General features: G+C 36.0%; 1 protein-coding gene and 3 non-coding genes across 5 annotated transcripts in view; 3 read left to right on the top strand and 1 right to left on the bottom strand.

Moving 5' to 3' along the window:
- Positions 1 to 19,374, bottom strand: part of larp7 (La ribonucleoprotein 7, transcriptional regulator) — a 29,707-nt gene that overhangs the window by 2,617 nt on the left and 7,716 nt on the right. For both annotated transcript variants that reach the window (XM_008112095.3, XM_016994125.2), the window contains exons 5-12: positions 18,759 to 18,923; positions 17,449 to 17,557; positions 15,775 to 16,146; positions 14,479 to 14,617; positions 7,914 to 8,059; positions 6,052 to 6,170; positions 541 to 700; positions 97 to 188 (exon numbers count right to left, since the gene is read on the bottom strand). In XM_008112095.3, coding sequence (XP_008110302.1) covers positions 97 to 188; positions 541 to 700; positions 6,052 to 6,170; positions 7,914 to 8,059; positions 14,479 to 14,617; positions 15,775 to 16,146; positions 17,449 to 17,557; positions 18,759 to 18,923 — 1,302 coding nt within the window. The remainder of the gene's footprint in view (positions 1 to 96; positions 189 to 540; positions 701 to 6,051; positions 6,171 to 7,913; positions 8,060 to 14,478; positions 14,618 to 15,774; positions 16,147 to 17,448; positions 17,558 to 18,758; positions 18,924 to 19,374) is intronic.
- On the top strand, positions 9,332 to 9,408 carry mir302b (microRNA mir-302b). The gene has a single exon (NR_129950.1). It is a non-coding gene; the product is annotated as a microRNA mir-302b (primary transcript).
- On the top strand, positions 10,147 to 10,214 carry mir302a (microRNA mir-302a). Its single transcript, NR_163047.1, has one exon. It is a non-coding gene; the product is annotated as a microRNA mir-302a (primary transcript).
- Positions 10,505 to 10,572, top strand: mir367 (microRNA mir-367). Its single transcript, NR_129966.1, has one exon. It is a non-coding gene; the product is annotated as a microRNA mir-367 (primary transcript).

The following is a 19,374-nucleotide window of genomic DNA, read 5'->3' as shown; positions in this document are numbered from 1 at the left end:
TAATAGGACATTGATTGGAACCTGTCAATATTAATATTCCATCACTGCATTAGACTTTCACAATCATATCCAAGAAGCCTAGAGTGCTTATCTTACCTTTTCAGTGCCTCGCTTCTTTTCCCGTGGCTGATTAAGTTTGGCTTGTCGGTCCACCAATATTTTCTGCCAGTATCGTTGTTCATGATCACCTTAATGCAAACATATTGGGACAGTTTGTTATATAAATACAAAGGATGAACTGAAGGAATGATAAAAAGCAAATTAGTGGAGATGTAATGTCACAAATGCCTCCTTAACATATATATTTGGGAGTTGCTTAATAGTTGGCTCATTTTGGGTGGAAATAGTTAGGCAGATAAAACTTGGTACAAACAAAGGGCCAGCAGAAGTGGGCTTTGGCGCCCTTTTGACTGATCAAAAATTGATATTTCTACACTGGAATGATAACTTCCTTCCTTCTGTGACTCAATGGACAGAAGACTTAACAAAATTCATTTAATAATTCAATGAAAATTATTATTTTTAATGATTTGAACTGACCTGAAATAATCTCAAGCTTCCAGTTACTTTTAGTCTGTAGCTCTTTGTATCCTTTTATTAGAGTTTGCGCATCCTCAGGTGTTTTAAGCCGCACATGACATTCTGTATCTCCTTCCAGCAAGTCAACATAAGCAACATTAGCTAGTGTTGCTAACAAGTCCTGTTTCAAACAAAGAAGACTCCATATTAATTATTCGGTTACTGTATCCACTAAACAGAAGGTAGCTCCATATGAAACAATTATTTCTGTGTTATAATATCTTTAGTATTCATTATTCTCTATGATGATGATGATGATTATTATTTTATACATATTTTGTAATATTTCGCAATTAATTTTTTATTGATGCTTTCAACATATAAATAAAATCACACCAATATAAGGTAAGGTGGGGGAGGGGGGGTGGAGGGAGGATCCGACAAAGTGGGAGAAAGTAAAGAAAGAAAAAATATCTATACATATATATAAAAAAAAAACCAAAAAAAAGAGAAAAAAAAACCTCGATCCAAAAACCAATAAAGATATACAAAGACAGATATACAGACTTTTGCTTAAAATTGACTTCCATCTTTGCACAGTGTCCTATACGACAATAAATCACAAAATTTTGTTCCTTCAACCATTTCCATCTAGTGTCCTTATTATGTATGTTTCCATTTATATACATGTTCTATTCCTTTATGAGACTTTTATTCCTTTCTAGATAATTACCTTATGTTCTATTTCTTTCAAATAGTTTATTACCAATTCCCAGTTTGTCTGTTTTTTTGGTCTCCCTTGATTGTTTTGTAGCAAATAGGTTAATTTATCCATATTCATCACATCCCAGATCTTTGTTAACCAACAACTTACATCCGGTATTTCTTTATCTTTCCAGACTTTGGCAAAGTTCATTCTCGCTGCGGTAGTGAGATAATTAAAAAGGATCTCCTTGTTCCTATCTTTTTCTATATTTAACATCCCCAAGAGAAAACATTTTGGGTTCAGATCAATTCTAATCTGCAACATCTTTTGAATTCTTTGGTGCACTTCTTTCCAGTAGGACATTGCCTTTTTACATGTCCACCAACAGTGAAAAAAGGTCCCTACTTCCTCCCCACACTTCCAGCATTTATTTGATGTTTTATTGTAGAATTTTGCAATTTTTTGTGGCGTCCAGTACCATCTATAAAACATTTTTATCCTTCATATCTGTGGCATATGTAAATTTGAGTCTAATATTCCAACTTTTTTCCCATTCAGCCAATTGTATTGGTTTCCCAAAATTTTTTGCCCATTCTGTCATACACGTCTTAATTGGTTCTGTTTCTGTTTCCCATTCCAGTAACTTTTTGTAAATTTTCGATATTGTCTTCTTTTCCAATTGCATTATCTTATCCCAAAAGCTCTCTTTGTCCTCAAATCCTAATTTTTTGTCTTTGTTATAATAGTCTTTTAGTTGCATGTACTGGAGCCATCCTATGTTTTTGAATTCTGTATTTAATTCTTCCTGATTTTTCAAATTGTAAGAGTTATTTTCCCTAATTAATATGTCTTTATATCTTGGCCAGTTTTCCATACCCAATTCCCTTCTCTGGCACGCCTCTAACGGGGATATCCATAACGGTGTTTTTAAGTATAGTCTCTTCTTGTATTAATCCCATATTTTCAACAGTGATGATCGAATAAAATGATTCCCAAAAATTTTTTCTATTGATTTTTTATTATACCATAAGTATGCGTGCCACCCCGATCTTAAGTCCGCCCCTTCTAATGCTGTGATTTTTGTTTTTTGGAGTGTGGCCCAGTCTTTTACCCACATTAATCCACAGGCGTCATGATAGAATCATAGAATAGTAGAGTTGGAAGAGACCACATGGGCCATCTAGTCCAACCCCCTGCTAAGAAGCAGGAAATCACATTCAAAGCACCCCCGACAGATGGCCATCCAGCCTCTGCTTAAAAGCCTCCAAGGAAGGAGCCTCCACCACGGCCCCGGGGAGAGAGTTCCACTGTCGAACAGCTCTCACAGTGAGGAAGTTCTTCTTGATGTTCAGGTGGAATCTCCTTTCCTGTAGTTTGAAGCCATTGTTCCGTGTCCTAGTCTGCAGGGCAGCAGAAAACAAGCTTGCTCCCTCCCTATGACTTCCCCTCACATATTTGTACATGGTGATCATGTCTCCTCTCAGCCTTCTCTTCTGCAGGCTAAACATGCCCAGCTCTTTAAGCCGCTCCTCATAGGGCTTGTTCTCCAGACCCTTAATCATTTTAGTCGCCCTCCTCTGGACGCTTTCCAGCTTGTCAACATCTCCCTTCAACTGTGGTGCCCAAAATTGGACACAGTATTCCAGGTGTGGTCTGACCAAGGCAGAATAGAGGGGGAGCATAACTTCCCTGGATCTAGACACTATTCCCCTATTGATGCAGGCCAGAATCCCATTGGCTTTTTTAGCAGCCGCATCACATTGTTGGCTCATGTTTAACTTGTTGTCCACGAGGACTCCAAGGTCTTTTTCGCACACACTGCTGTCAAGCCAGGCATCCCCCATTCTGTATCTTTGATTTCCATTTTTTCTGCCGAAGTGAAGTATCTTGCATTTGTCCCTGTTGAACTTCATTTTGTTAGTTTTGGCCCATCTCTCTAGTCTGTCAAGATCGTTTTGAATTCTGCTCCTGTCTTCTGGAGTGTTAGCTATCCCTCCCAGTTTTGTGTCGTCTGCAAACTTGATGATCGTGCCTTCTAACCCTTCGTCTAAGTCGTTAATAAAGATGTTGAACAGAACCGGGCCCAGGACTGAGCCCTGCGGCACTCCACTTGTCACTTCTTTCCATGATGAAGACGACGCATTGGTGAGCACCCTTTGGGTTCGTTCGCTTAGCCAATTACAGATCCACCTAACCGTAGTTTTGTCTAGCCCACATTTTACTAGTTTGTTTGCCAAACTTAGAGTTGGAGGTTTGGGAAGCCTAGCCCCCCCCCCTTTTTTTCTCATCCGTCAAATATATTCTTTTAATTCCTGGTTTCTTCCCCATCCATATAAATCCATATAAATATATTTTGTAATATTGAGATATATTACATTTTCACTGTAGTGCTTGCCTTGAACAACACTCATGAGATGGGGAAAGGGAGTTCTTCTAATCAGACTGATTTTCTCATCACACATTGATTTTTCAAAATAATGGCCAACAAATACGTATGTCAAATGAGTATCACAAAATCTGGATTTTGGGGAAAAAACATGGCCATTGCAATGTAATAATGAAATAAGTTTTCACCTTCACCACCTACAAAAACCCTTCCCTAATAATTTTCCAAAACTCTTCATATATATAGTTCTGTTACAAACCGTACAATTATAAATTTTTCATGAATAGCTTTTCAATCATACGGTGCTACAGATCGAACATTATTGGTTGTTCCAACTTGTTGAATCAGTAGGGTTTAAAGAAGCGATTAGTCATGATTCAATGAGTGATTCAGGAAATCTACTCCAATTGGGACTAATGAAAGGGTTACATACATTAGCATTACTGTTTTGCTTATTTTAATTTATGGGTGAACATTTCACTTCAGGCTTTCTTCCAGTCCATACCTTCTGTTTCATAGAATTTTTGTCTGTGGGAAGTCTAATACACATTGTTTCCCAATACAAAGTGATTTGTATCTCTTGTTTTGCTCTAAAATGCTTAGACCAATGTTTTAGGTATTCTGTGAGGCATGCTAGACAGGAACATTTGGTCAAGGTGACTGAATGAACATTGTGGAAAAGGAAGCATGGTTTTACCATTTTCAAAAGATAACTCTCAAGCCACTGCATAACCCTAATAAAACATCAATTGCTTAAGATGACATAATCTTTATAGACACAAAGTAGATAGGATAATGATGTGTACACAACTGCTGGACCTAAAAAATGTATTTAATCCAGATTTAATCCAAATTATAGGCTTTAAACTGGATACTTCCTGGTTTTAGATTCTGACATTCAAAAGCATGCTATAGTTCACAACCAGAAATTAATGCAATGAAAAATTTTCTTTATCTCCTTTATTTATCTTGTTCTTTGACCATATTGTTGTTATGAATAACCTCAAATAGCCATTTCATATTTAGATGCCAAGGTTTCCTTATACAGTCTAGAATATTAAACCTGAAGACCCTTGAGAACATGGTTGGATTTGGGCATCTAGTCCTCAGAACATATATACTTTATTTCAGGCTTTGCTTCCAATATTTCAACCTTAATACATAGGTGCCAAACAAAAAATAATAGGGAGAGAATAACCTGAATTTAGAAAGATTTATGTTTCAGTGCAATAAATCAAGTAATATTACAGTTCACAAAAATGTAGTGGGTGAGAATCAGAAATGCATTCCAAGTTTGGGAACTGAGATACAATTTTAGTGTAAATAAGCACTATTATTTTCTATCCAATGTAATTAGCCAGTAGAAACCACATTTGACTGTAGATTGGGGGAGTGTCCCTTTAAGTTGTTTCTAAGTTAAACGGCACCGAGGCAAAACTATTTTTTCTTGGAAAGATTTGTTCAAAGGAAATTTTCCATTGCCTTTCTCTATAGCTGAGAGGATATAACTTGCCTAAAGTCACCCAGTGGGTTTCTAAAGTCTAGCAAAGCCTACTCTCTCAGAGACTTAGTGCATGACTCAAATCAGTATGCCAGACTAATTTAAAAGTTTGTATTTAACATATTTGTATTTAACATATGAACTACTACGTAATTTAAGATCTTCAAGGGAGGCCCGGCTCTCGGTGCCGCCAGCCTCACAGGTGCGGCTGGTGGGGATGAGAGACAGGGCCTTATCAGTGGTGGCTCCTCGGCTGTGGAACTCCCTCCCTACTGACATCTGGCAGGCTCCATCCCTTTTGAGTTTTAGAAAGAAAGTGAAGACCTGGCTATGCGAGCAAGCATTCAAAGAATAAGTTTCGTTGGCTTCGACTCGGTCTGGACTAAGGTTTATGTACAATGTTTTGTGGATGAATGGCTCAAGTATTTTGTATTATTTTAAATCTGTATTTAATTGCTTGTGTTTTATTCTTTTGTATTGTTGTGTATTGGCATTGAATTCTGCTAGTTTTGTAAGCCGCCCTGAGTCCCTTCAGATGAGAAGAGTGGGACAGAAATAATGGAAATAAATAAATAAATAAATATTTGATTTAAGTTTTTATTATTATAATGAATTAAAGCCAATAAACTGTTTTATAAGTCCTTTTTATTTCTCTACTGCAATCATTGAGGGTGACATTCTGCAACCTAGAAGTCTGTGGGGAAATTACACTGATAACAAAATATGTGACAAGATCTTTCCTGTACTCAACCCTTATGAAAGCCTTTTTTGCATTGGAATAGATTTCCTCATATTGGTTCGTCAATGAAATTACCCATTCACAGATAGTACTTGAAGTATGTGTACACCTAGTTAACAATCAAGAACTGCATACATTCAAGAAGTTAAAAGATGTCAAAGAAAAAGATAACAACTAAACTGAGGTTACAGGGGTATTACCTTGATGTGCTTCCTGCCAGGCAAAGGTTCAGCACTAATTATCTTCACAATTACTCCACTTTCAAACTGAGGCCCCATTGAATGAACCTTCTCAGCAGGGGCTGAACCTTCACTTAGAGCTGTTCATTTCAAATGGAGAAAAAAAATTACATGTAACAATTTAGCACTGAATAATTTAAAAGCGGCATTGGTAAAAAAAATTATTAATAGTTTTTATATTATGTACAAAATTGATAAAATGCATATATTTTTGTTAACCACTTGCCATATATATATATTACAACTAGTAGCAGCAATATATACTTCGACTTGACACAAAGTCACCAACAGGCTTGACTTATAAAACATTATCATTATGTTTAATTTCACTCAGTAGTATAAACACAATCAGACAACTTTTGTGACAAACAATATCCATAATATTACTATGCTTTCCCCCATCAGCCTTTTACAACCTGGTTGGCCTCTAGAGATGTTTGGGACAATGATTCCTACAAGCCCATACCAGCACAGTTAGGCATGATTTACAATATATAAGTTAACTGTTTTATTTAATGATGTCAAACAGTTTGATAAAATAATCATAATTTAATAGTCTGTGGTTACTAGATACAGGGTTTAGTAGTACATGTAGGGGCAATACAGAACAAAGCAACAGATTGATCTCTTATTTTTGCTTGTTACCTATTGCCTAGAGGAAGAAAATCCAGCATTATGTTGTGATCACCTCTCGATTTATCATGTGTAAACCAATAATTATGCTTTAAAATAAACTGTATTTTGCTATACAAGACAATAAAAGAAAACCAAAACTGTTTGGGGAAGACTGCATTAGATCTTTTAAACTATGATTCTGGATAACGACAAATCTGCAAGTGAACAAGTGGAATTAAATGGCTATTCTTCCTCCAGGCAATAGAGTAGAGGAGGGGCAGCACACAAGATTACATGCCACAAAGGTAGTACTGAAGATTTAGCATTACATATAACCCTCATATATTTACATCCAATATCAATGTTAAACCTTTTGCTTCTGGAGATCTTCTAAAGTTGACCTTGGAGAGTGAATGTAAGTTTATTTAACATATATGTTTGTAAGTACCCTGTGTATACACCCAAGTATACAGGAAGTTCCCAAGTTACAAACACCCGACTTTCAAATTACTCATAGTTAAGAAAGGGGATGAGACAATAAGAAGTGAGAGAACTACCCCTTGGAATGGAAATGCACTCCTGAAAATGGTGTCTCCACTGAAGCTTTATCACCAATCCTTGATTCCACCACAAGCCAAATTTTTGAAAGTTCAATTCTCACAAGGACAGAAAGTGAGGTGCACAGACAGTAAAACAAACACCGTTGTTAACCCTGTTAACTCTCCCCTAAGCTTGCATATATGTATATGGAGTTATGCTTTAAAAGTATCTGTTACAACTTACATACAAATTCAACTTAAGAACAAGCCTTCAGAAACTATCTTGTTCATAACTTGGTGAATGCCTCTCTCTCTCTCTCTCTCTCTCTCTCTCTCTCTCTCTCTCTTTCTCTCTCTCTATATATATGTTATTTCTCTAAAACTATTAATATAATGTCACAGAATCTCTCTTTCTCACTCACATACATAAATATATGTTTGCCTGCCTTATCCGTTTGTGACATGATATTACACTAAGTCAATTTTGCCTCATGGCAGATAAAAACTATTTACAACTTTTGAAATTACTTCATTATCTCCTTTTTGTAGTCTGGGAAACATCAGAAAATTCTCAATTTTCAAATTTTGTTTGAAGCATTTAACTCTGGAACCTTCCACTTAAAAAAAATCAAGTTATGACAACATGAAGAAAGAAATAATATTGTTTACATTTGCCATTTCTGGTTGGCACACAGGCATCTGCTTCCATTTGTTCAACAGCTACATCTTTCGTCTGGGCCATTGCTTTTTTCAGGGATGACATGCTGGCTTTCTGCAGAGCCAAATACTCTTGCTTCAGCTGCATCCATTCATTTCTATAGAGTTAAGAAATTAGCAGTGTCACTAAAAATAACATTAAAATTGCTAACATTTAAAACAAAATCTGCAAATTGATAAAAAAAAGCTTTTAAAAACACACCACTGGATTGTCCAAGGAGCATGTTACCAGCTTTATAATATGGGATAGCAACTGCAATATCAATGTAAGGATATTTTAAATGATCTACTTGTTCAATTATACCAACGGGGACCTTCAACTAATTTCACTTGCTATAGAACAGACCTTTTATCAAGTGGATGCTATATTTTCATTTATTACTGGATTTATTTTAGTTTTTTGGTTATAAAAATGTTTATATAAAAATGTTTGTTGTAAACTACGAGAAAGATGGTTTATGATCCACTGGCATTTTTGAGTTTTTTTATCTTTAATTATTGTGTGATTTAAGTTAGATTTGGTTGTATGTTTACTATTACTACATTTCGTTGTTTCTGTTGTAGATCCCCCAGAGTTCTTTCGGGGAGAGGGGGGCGGGATATAAATAAAGATGATGATGATCATAATGACGATGATGATTATTGAGTGTATTTTTCCATCTACTGCCAGCTAGGAGTCCAACAAAGACTTACTCAGAATTGGAACACAGATACTAGTTATAAATTAACTGTTAAGAAGTCGAATTATAACACATATCATAGTGTATCACAGAAATTATATTTTAAAAGGTAAATTACTAAAACTGATCTGCTTCTTTTTAATATACATTCAGTTTTTATTATTTGTTTTAACATTTGGTAATTTTTCTGGTACATTTGGTGGTTCTGTAACTAGAGTTTTACATATACAAACAGAAGTGAGATAATGAAACTGAGAACAATTAATTGCTAATCTAATCTGTGAAATCAAATAATCAAATATAGGATTTTTTTAAAAAATGTATTTTAAATTTTCTCTTAAAAACCCAATTGCTTGGGATAATAAGCTTTAAGTCTTGGAGTTGCCTACTTTGTTCTCTCGAAAAGATTTAATCTCATCCAGGAACAGACAATCTTGGAGGAAAGACATTAAATAACAAAAGATCCAGCTAATGACCGAGATAAAAAGCTGCTGTTACCCTTTGAGAAAGTACCATATAAATAGATGCTAGAGGCAGTGCTTTGTTAGAAGATGCTAGAATCAATGGAAAGCAAGGTAAGCAATATGTGAAATCTTTCTTAAGTAATCATACATCATATATTTTGTTTTTGTTTATTCCTTATTTGATTTGATTTGGACAGCACAGGTAGATAGGGGAATCTGCAGTATGGACTGCTTCTACTTTAACATGGAGGTGCTTTCTGTGCATATAAAAAGTAAGTGCTTCCATGTTTTAGTAGAGGTGAATCCTGAACTCACTCTCAGTTTACCCCTGTGTTTATTTCACCATGTGTCTCACCATTGAAACAGCTATGGTAAACATGCTTATTTAACTGCAACATCAGTTATATTCATGTTCTACCAATATATGCATTAATTCTGAAATAAGGCAATTAAACACATTCTTCCTAGAGTAACCTTGAACATGTTTTAGTACAATGACTGCAGCCAAAGTTAATATTTCTCTTACCACTTCCAATTTTATAAGTACTTTTTTTTACATTCCAGTGATGAGAAATATTGGTTTCTTGAACAGATCATACCTGTTATTTATGGATGGGTTATCCTCAACCTATGAATAGTGACTTATACTAAAATATCATTTATACTAATGGGACTATTCCCCAAATAGGTCTGCTTAGGGGTTTTAATCATAACAATATATGTATTTACTGCATTTTCATCTTCCATTTCTTTTCAGGAGCTCAAAGTGAAAATGATGCCCCATCATATCCCTCTTTTCCTAAAAAACATGGAAAACTGGAAAAATGTTAAATTTTGTCATTCAGTTAATGTGGTTTTTTTTTTTTAAGTTAATGTGTTAACTGTTAAATAGCTTGGACTAGTTGAGACTTGTACGATTTGGATTTTCTAGAATTCTGTAAAATGACCTTTGTATTGCTAGGAAAGTAATTCTACAATACAAATATATTAAGCTGTCATGTTTTAAAATGTAACTTTCTCATCCACGTGGTAAAGGATTATCCACTACTTTAATATGAAAGTACTTGTTTTTGTTCCTTTTAAAAAGTGCTTTCATATTTTAGTGATGGCACATCCTATTTTAATCAACTATGCAAGATGGAAAGAATGCATAATTTAGTGGAAGTAGAACAGCATACATGGAACTACAACCTGTCTGAAGATGTATTTGCTATGTTGAAAGAAAACAACTCATTAATGTGCTCATTTGTAAGTGAGATATTTCCAGAATAAAGATGAAGCACAAGGACTTTCTGGCCAGCAATGCAGCCTTTTCATTAATTTTCACTCATGAAACTATGCTAATCTTTTGATTCATAAGGAGACAGAGATCTTCTACAGATGTGTATGTTGCTGTAATCCTTTACTGTTGCTAATGTGCAACTCTGTTATGTATAATCTGGAATTGCACTTTAGCAATGGTGATGGACTACAAGCTTTATAGAAAATACATATGTGGACCCTTGCAATATGGCTATAAAATGTATTAATGCATAGATCAAATGCCAATTTAATTATTGCTCCGACAGAGATTCTGTAGTTCATGGCCAAATAAAAAACATTTTTGTGAGAAAACGTATCTCTATTTTTTACCACTTTCTCTGCAAATGTCTATTGAAGTAACAATACAGTTGTAGATATAACAATCTCAACTCCTACTTACAACTAGCCTAAAAATAAACAATGGCCTAAATCCAATAGTTAGGCATACTTAAGCCCACTGATTTAAATTATGGTCTTAACCCAGTCAAAGGCACTTACATTGGCATCATAGTTTCAAGAGGGAAACATTCAGTTTAATAAACATAAATTAACATCAGTTGGCTGAGATATGCCTGTAGATTTTGCCTGTAAATGTAAAACACAGTTCTTGCTTTCGATTTAGAAAACATACTCTATAAATTTATTCACTAAGCCACAAGAAAGCATAATAATAACAATAATATTAATGTGGCTCAAGGTGGGATACATAATTAAAACAAGAAATAAAACACTAGTAAAAGACATAAGATACAGAGTTAAAATACAAGTTACAATCCATTGATAAAATGTAGTATGATGCAACACTGAAGAATCTTTGCACATCCTTCATTATTTTGCAGATTTATTTTAAAATAACTAGCTAATGGGCATCAACTTTCACTACCTAATCATAATCCAAAACACTACCTTCCAAGGGTTGAGGAATGATTTTGTGTTGCAAAGGAGAAAACTCAATTGACCTTTTGCTCAACACTATTTGAATCAAGATAGAGTCATAGTTGAGTAGATCAAATTATTTTAATTGAATTGGCCACAGAGTGTGGTTCAGGCTCCTTCTAAGAGGTTGGGTAGAAATCTGTCAGGGGTGCTTTAATTGTGGTTTTCCTGCATGGCAGGGGGTTGGACTGGATAGCCTGCATGGTCTCTTCCAACTCTATGATGCTAAGATTCTATTATTCAATTAAGTTTCCTTAAGGCTACGACTACCAGTGTCAACAGGCCTATAACACACACACTTTGGGCTTTTTGAAGTCAAAGAGTTACCACATGGAATGTTCATAACACTAGCATTGTGCCCTCCCCCCGCCCCCTGAGCTATACAGTACATCTATAAATTTCATAAATCAAGTAAGGTCAGCTTAGTTAGTTCTTGGCCAGAAATAAGTACAGTAGAGTCTCACTTATCCAACGTATAAACGGGCCAGCAGAATGTTGGATAAGCGAATATGTTGGATAATAAGGAGAGATTAAGGAAAGGCCTATTAAACATCAAATTAGGATGTGATTTTACAAATGAAGCACCAAAACATCATGTTATACAACAAATTTTACAGAAAAGGTAGTTCAATACACAGTAATGCTATGTAGTAATTACTGTATTTACGAATTTAGCACCAAAATATCATGATATATTGAAAACACTGACTACAAAAATGCGTTGGATAATCCAGAATGTTGGATAAGTGAGACTCTACTGTACTATTGAAAATCAGCAATTTCCAGGTAGAATCCTGGAACCAAAACAAAATAAAACAAACACACATAAATCACTTTCTGATCTTGAAACCTCATTTTATATGAGTAAATATTGACATGCACAATGTAATTGTCAGTATGTAGAAAAGACAACAGACAAGATTCAGGAATCACAAGTTTTCAGTCCTGGCTAAGAAGCCTGAGTGATGAATGGCTGCCTCAGAACACCACAGTTTCCTCATACTGTTCCTGTTTGGAAAATGACAAATAGCACGATTTCTAGCTGCACAAGCTCAGTATCACCCATTAAAAAGCTCCACTGGCTGCCATTTATTTTCCGAGCCCAATTTAAGGTGCAGGTGCTTACCTACAAAGCCCTGAACGGTTTGGGACCATCCTACCTCCGTGACCGCATCTCCGTCTACGAACCCACGCGTTCACTTCGGTCATCTGGAGAGGCCCTGCTCGTGATCCCGCCTGCATCGCAAGCGCGGTTGGTGGGGACACGAGACAGGGCCTTCTCTGTGGTGGCCCCCCGACTCTGGAACACCCTCCCCCAAGGATCTCAGACAGGCCCCTACATTGGCAGTCTTCAGAAAGAACTTGAAGACCTGGCTGTTCCAATGTGCCTTCTCAGATTAATAGGAAATCTCCAATACCAAGTCCCATAAGCACTTTATTAGAACTAAGATCGTATATCGCACTCTGCACTTGCCCTAGAAGCCTTATATATCACCTGTCACATCAGCACTTTTAATCTTGTACCCATTACTCTGGCCCGGCCCAGTTTTATTGTGTTTTAGCGTATTGTTTATTGCTTGTTGTTTATACTGTTTTAATTGTTTTGAATTTGCCTTTTGTTTTGTATTGTTATATTGTGTGTTGAGGCCTTGGCCTTTGTAAGTCGCATCGAGTCCTTCGGGAGATGCTAGCGGGGTACAAATAAAGTTAAATAATAATAATAAAAAGCTGCAACTTTGGTTGCAAGCTCATTTTTATTTTAAGCAACCAGGAACAGTGAAAGTTGAAATACTTTGCTTCTCAATTGAAAGTTAATATATAGATAAGACATATTACAATGATTAACTGAATTAAAGAACAAATGTGTAGAAAATGCTGCTTACTTTTAAAAATTACATATACACATAGTGTTATGATTGAGCCTTATGGCTCCGATACTGGGAGACGAGGTCGTAAGACTCCTCGAGAGTCAGACTCTCTTGAGGAGCGCGAAAGGAAACGGCTCCGAGACTTATTTGCAGAACCAACAGACGAAGACTCCTTTGAGGGTTTTACCGAGGGAATGGAGGAAGAGATGGTTAGCTCAGAGGAGGATGACATGGAATGGACTCGTGTGAGGGAGGATTTGGGTGTCACCGGCAATGATAGCATGGGAGGCGACTGGCGGGTTGCAGGATCGGACCCGTGGACGGGCTGGAGGGACGGAACGGGATCCACAGCTGGGGATGCTGTGGGGCGTAGTCAAAGGTGTTTTAGCTCTGATGAGGATGATGATGATGAGGCACCTGGAATTAGGATAGCAGCTGATAGTGATGAGGAGTTATGAACTGGCATAAAATGGGGTTTAGAATCAATGGCTAATTACGTTGGGCAAGGTAATCTGGACGAACGCTTGGGCTCTTGTTGGGGAAATTCCTGAAGACGGGTGTGATTCGTTTGCTGAATACGTAAGTTACCAAGGACACTGGGCATAGACGGCGGGAGGAACTGTGTGGGCTTTTGCTGTGCAACCTGTGTTTAATCTTAATAGCTTGGACCTCCGTCGTCTTTTTGACGGACATTAATTGCCTACTCTGGATTGACGCTGGACTGACTGACTGACTACGACCTCGGACTATCCCTTCTGTGGCTATCGGTGGAACTGGTGAACTAAAGACGGCTGCACCTGGCTTTCGACCTTGGACCGGACTGGGACCCTGCTGACCGCTGCTACCCTGATTGATGTGTTTGGACCCGGAGTTCGCTCGTTGCACGGAGGAGTAACAACTTAGTTACTCAATCGTAGCTTTTGAGTAGCAGAGAGGAATCTGCTGCCAGTTATTTGTGTTTCATTGAATCTTTGTTTATCAACTTTTGTTTGTTTAAAGTGCCAGGCTGAAGTAAGCATTTTTGATTTAACCCGGATTAAACTCCTGTTTAATCCGGTTTATCTTTTGAACCGTTTTTTAGTTCCAGCAAAGTCTTTTGTATCTTTTCATATTGAAGGCAAGTGTTTGCCTAGCCCTTTGTTTCTTACGGGCATTTTTGGTTCTGTAACTTTAATAAACTGTGTTGAACCTTATTTGGTGGCGTTCTGTGACACATAGACTGCAACATTTCACTGTACATAAAAACACTCTGCATGTTTTAACTTACTTTGAGAGAACTCTCAATGGAATAACCTCTTCTCCCATCTTGTGTCTCTCTTTATGTTTTTTCTTATGCTTCCTTTTAGATTTTGAAAGAGATGTATCTTTCTTATCCCCACCATCCCTCTCTTCTTCAGTAGAAATTTCTAAGTGAAAAAGCAAGAAAAAGTTTTAAAATGGCAGTGACTGCTTCCATAGTTCATGACACTTGTATAGCATTAGATGTGTACTTTCAAGTTCTTTAAAACTTATGGCAATCCCAGGGTTTTTCTCTGCAAGATTTGTTCAGAGCTTATCTTTGTCTTCCTCTAAGGTTGGGAGTTGCCCAAGGTCACTCATTTGGTCTCCAGGTCCAATTGGGGTTTAAAACCTTAGTCTCCAGTGTTGCATTCAACATTCAAACCATTACACCATATTTATTCTCCAATACAGCACAAATAGCTCTCTAATTTCCTCTCCAGATGTTCTCACAAAAATCATATAAATCAAACAGGCATAGAAAGAGTAACCAATTCGTAAGCTTGGTAACAGGATGAAACTTTGAACTTGTATCTCTTCAGTACGATGTATCCTATCTGCTAAAACTGGTGAGTTTCCATTTGATCATGGATGCGAAGTAAGATCAGCTCTGTTTAGTACTTGGATGGGAGACTGCCAGTGAACTTTGTAGGCAATATTTCAGAGAAAGGAACTGAGAGAACCTGCTTATTATCACAGTGTGGGAAGGCCTTCTCAATAACAGGAAAATTTTTATAATATTGGATAATACATTGCCCACAACATTACTGCCAACAGCACTTTTTATTACTCTGAAGTGTAGTTTATGGCACACACACACAAAGAAAACACCTCTCAGATTTCCAACAGTTGACAGGTTGTTTTAAATAGTTTATAACAGATTCACAAACTTCTCCATTTCAGAGAGGAATGTCTACTATCTGCATTGTCTATGGAATATGCCAAAATATGAGGGTGTCACGATTTTAGAGGGAAGAATAAGATGGGACATTTCTCATTCAATCTTTAAATCTAATTGTTTTGCATACATTATGCTAACAATGAGAGAAACAAGGGGATTTGTCTCAAGTATTTACCTATTTGGCAATCAAAAGCACTCATACATAGCCAACAGCAAAAGCTTATCACAAAGAACAAGTGCTGTGTTATCAGCATAAGAATGTCCAACCTTGTGTAACCCTCATTTGCATATTATCTGACCACCATAGGCTCCTGTTTGAAACTGATTCAAATAAGTTTAAATTTCTGTTAAATTCAGTGACATGGAAGAAAATGTGATAGTTACCTTTGAGATCTTCTGGACCATCGGTTGGTTCTTGTTTTGTAGAATGGACAGTGTCTTTCTGAGAAGTTTTCTTTACTTTCACTACTGATACTTCAGCATCTCCAGAACGGCTTCTCTTCCTTTTTCCTGGTCTATTTTCTCCTAAACTTGTGCTTTCAGTTCTATCAAGTTTCTTTTTCTCCTTCTTTGAACACTGTCTCTGGACTTCTGATAACGCTATTTCAGAGTTCTCTGATACTGTCCTACGCCTCCTTGGCTTGCTTGTGGGCTCTGCAGTGACATCCATACTTATGTCTTTTGTTGCTGCAGTTGATTGATTACTATTTTCCTTCTTTGTTTTGGATTTCTTCTTCTTCTTTTTCTTCTTTTCTTCTATGTAAACAAAATAATTGATTTAATATTCTCACTGTATTGCATTTTATTCAACTTTGCTTCCTTACAGAATGATGCCATTCTTTCATAAATCAGATGAAGTGGGCTCTGTCCCATGAAAGCTTATGTCACAATAAATGTACTGTGACAAAAACATGTTTACTAGTAATTCTAGGGAATTGCTCGCTGCAATTTTAATTACTATTGTTTATTTATTTATTACCACATATTTTCATGGCTGTAATTGATCGATAATCTAACCCAGCCAATTTATCTAATTTAAGAAGCTGAATAAGCTTGGATCTGACAAGTACTTGGTCAGGAAACCACTTAATACCAACTTTCTCAAGGTAGAATTAAGAAGAAAATCATATCAGGGTATCTGGGGATCTGCTATTGCATCCCATATCTTGATTAAAGGAAATAACAATCAAAGACTGAAAAGAAATACAAGCTGAGCATCACTTATCTAAAATGCATGGGACCAGAAGTGTTTTTGATTCTTTCAGACTATGAACTACTATCATATAAATATAATAAACCCTGGAGATGTGACCAAGGCATAACTACACTGATCATTTCATGTATTTCAAACCTCTATTGAAGAAAGTGCTCTTGATGTGCATATAATTACACAGGAAATCATAGAACCAGTTTTGAGGCCAAGATAGTGATTACATAAACCACAGAGCACCAATGCACATCAAGGGCTTTCACATCTTTCACATTAAGTTATGGGAGTTTGTGTTCTAGCTTTGAACTGCATTAAAATGGTCAGTGTAGATGGGGCCCAAGTCAAAAGCATAAAATTGATTTGGTCTTATATAATACACGTAGCATGCAGGTAATTTTATACACAATATCTTTAAATAAATTCCAGATGCTTGATCTGTAGGACACACCATAAAACTTAGGGAGGGAGCTATTCTATCCCAATGAATTTCCTGAAAACATTTTGTTTATATAATGCCACATTCCTTAGTGGTTTAAAATAAAATAAAAACCCAATCCAAATCACTACATAAAAACAAATACTACAGCCAAAATTGTATGAAAAAGCTACAAAATTAGAGTATGAATCCAACTGTTATTTCCAACTGAAATCTTCAGGTATTATATCAGACGTCCCACTGTAAAATCAGATGCTGGTTTGGTTTTTCTTCATATTTATTAAGAGAAAGTTTAAAAATGTAATTTTAAAGTGACCACCTTCTAGAAGAAACTAAACACCACTGGTTGGCTAATAGATCAACTGTCCTCATCCATAAAAGTATCCACAGAGAAAATCAGGTAGGTACTCACCAACTATGCTGGCATCATTTGTAGGCAACGTTGGAACAGGTTTGTTTTTTACTGTTTTGGGGAACATACCAGGTTTTCTTGGTGCATCTTCTGGTGGGTTATTCAAAAACTTCAAGGAAAAAAAGAGACAAGAGTTTTAAGATAATGGCTATTAGTTGTGAACAAATTCACTGCTTTCAAGGCCAACTTGAAAGCATCTCTGCATTATTTAATATCTAGAATTTGTTGCAAGGAAGGTGTAACTAAGGTATGACACATTAGGAGATCAGAATCATAGTGTTACATTTAAATACTTTGGTATTATGAAAAAAGCAAAAAGAATAATAATGGCCTAAAGAGATGAATAGATAATATAAAAATGCTATATTATATAAAATGTGTATATTAATAGTTGTCCATTATCTACTTACAGATCGTGATATTATGTACTTAATAAAAATGACTAAAAATACTCCGGTATTAGGCAACTGTATTACATGAAGAAAAATGATAAATTAAGATGGCAGTCTATAAAAGTGATGCACCAAAAATGGAAAGAGTTGGATCCAGATTATATTCTCTAAAGGGAAAAAAAACTTTTTGCCATGGAACAGGAACTGACATTAGTTTCAGGGAGGAATAATGTTATCCATTTTAGTCCCAAAATTGTAACCAATCCAACCCTATTCCAAGGGAACTGTCAATCCTTCCGAATAAATTTAGATGGACACATGGACTACAAGGAAGAATGAAAAGCCTGCCAACGTCATTTCCTCATCTTCATGAGTAGGAGCATCCAATATTCAATTCCATTGTTTCCAGTAAAAATTACTCAAGAATCTTGGATATATTTACAAATTCATCACATTCCAAATTGTACAGTTTCTTGAAAACTGCAAATCCATTCAGACTAAATTGGTTAGATCCACTGAATCTGGAGAAACCTGCTACAGTAAATGTAAGACTAGATAGTAATGTGGGAGCCTTAAGGATATAGTCAAGACAGCTTTCACTTTATAGTCAAAGATTAGAATTGCCAATGGTAGAAAACTAAGAGCTCTGCCACACCAGTAAATCTATTTTCTAACTAGCAAAACTGCTATTTGTCATTTTAGTACCTAATTTCAAAACAGTTTCAGTCCACTATAAAGGGCTGGAGACCCATTGTTTGTTCCCCAATGTAAAATATTCCATACTCATTCAGTCCACTGCATACACAGAAGCTTGACATATTCAGTGAAGTTACATAACTACCATCATAAAAGGATTCATATTGAACTATTTTTAAAAGGTGGAACACACACAAAAGTCTGATGTCATCCTTAACTCACCTCAATTGCTTTTTCAGCTTGTTCCTTTGTTTCAAATTCAACAAATGCAAATCCTTTTGGGTCTGCTGTAGTCTTATAACGGGGAATGCTAACATAAACTACATTGCCACATTTCCCAAATACCCGTTCAATCCAACTGTGATTGACATTTTTAGGAAGCAATTCCTAAAACAAATAAAAAAACCCACAAAGCAGATAAAGATTACTATTATATACATGCACACATATTATATATATATTCACTCAGAATCCTTGATCCTGAATGCCTCATAATTTTGTACATTATCATTTTAATAGGTATTTACTTAACATATATTTTATAGTCAGCTGTCATCATAGAGATCTCTGAACTTTGTAAGGGTTTCAAAAGTCTTTAAAAGCTATTTTTGTGCTCTTTCAAAATAACATGAATATACAATGTAATAAAATTGGTTTACTATGGCAAAACATATAAATATTTCTATTTTGCAATTCAGTTTTGACAACTGAATGACATTAAACTGTAGTCTAAAAGGAAAACAAAGCTTTTTTGCCTCGTGACTATGTTGGGAGCATAAGGAAAAGGAAATACAATCTTTTAAGTACGCTAATTTATTTCTTCTGACTTGAATGGGCT

This window comes from Anolis carolinensis, chromosome 5, assembly GCF_035594765.1.
Source record: "Anolis carolinensis isolate JA03-04 chromosome 5, rAnoCar3.1.pri, whole genome shotgun sequence".
Lineage (NCBI taxonomy): Eukaryota > Metazoa > Chordata > Lepidosauria > Squamata > Dactyloidae > Anolis > Anolis carolinensis.
The sequence above is the reverse complement of the archived record's forward strand: the minus strand, read 5'-3'. Positions and strand labels throughout refer to the sequence as shown.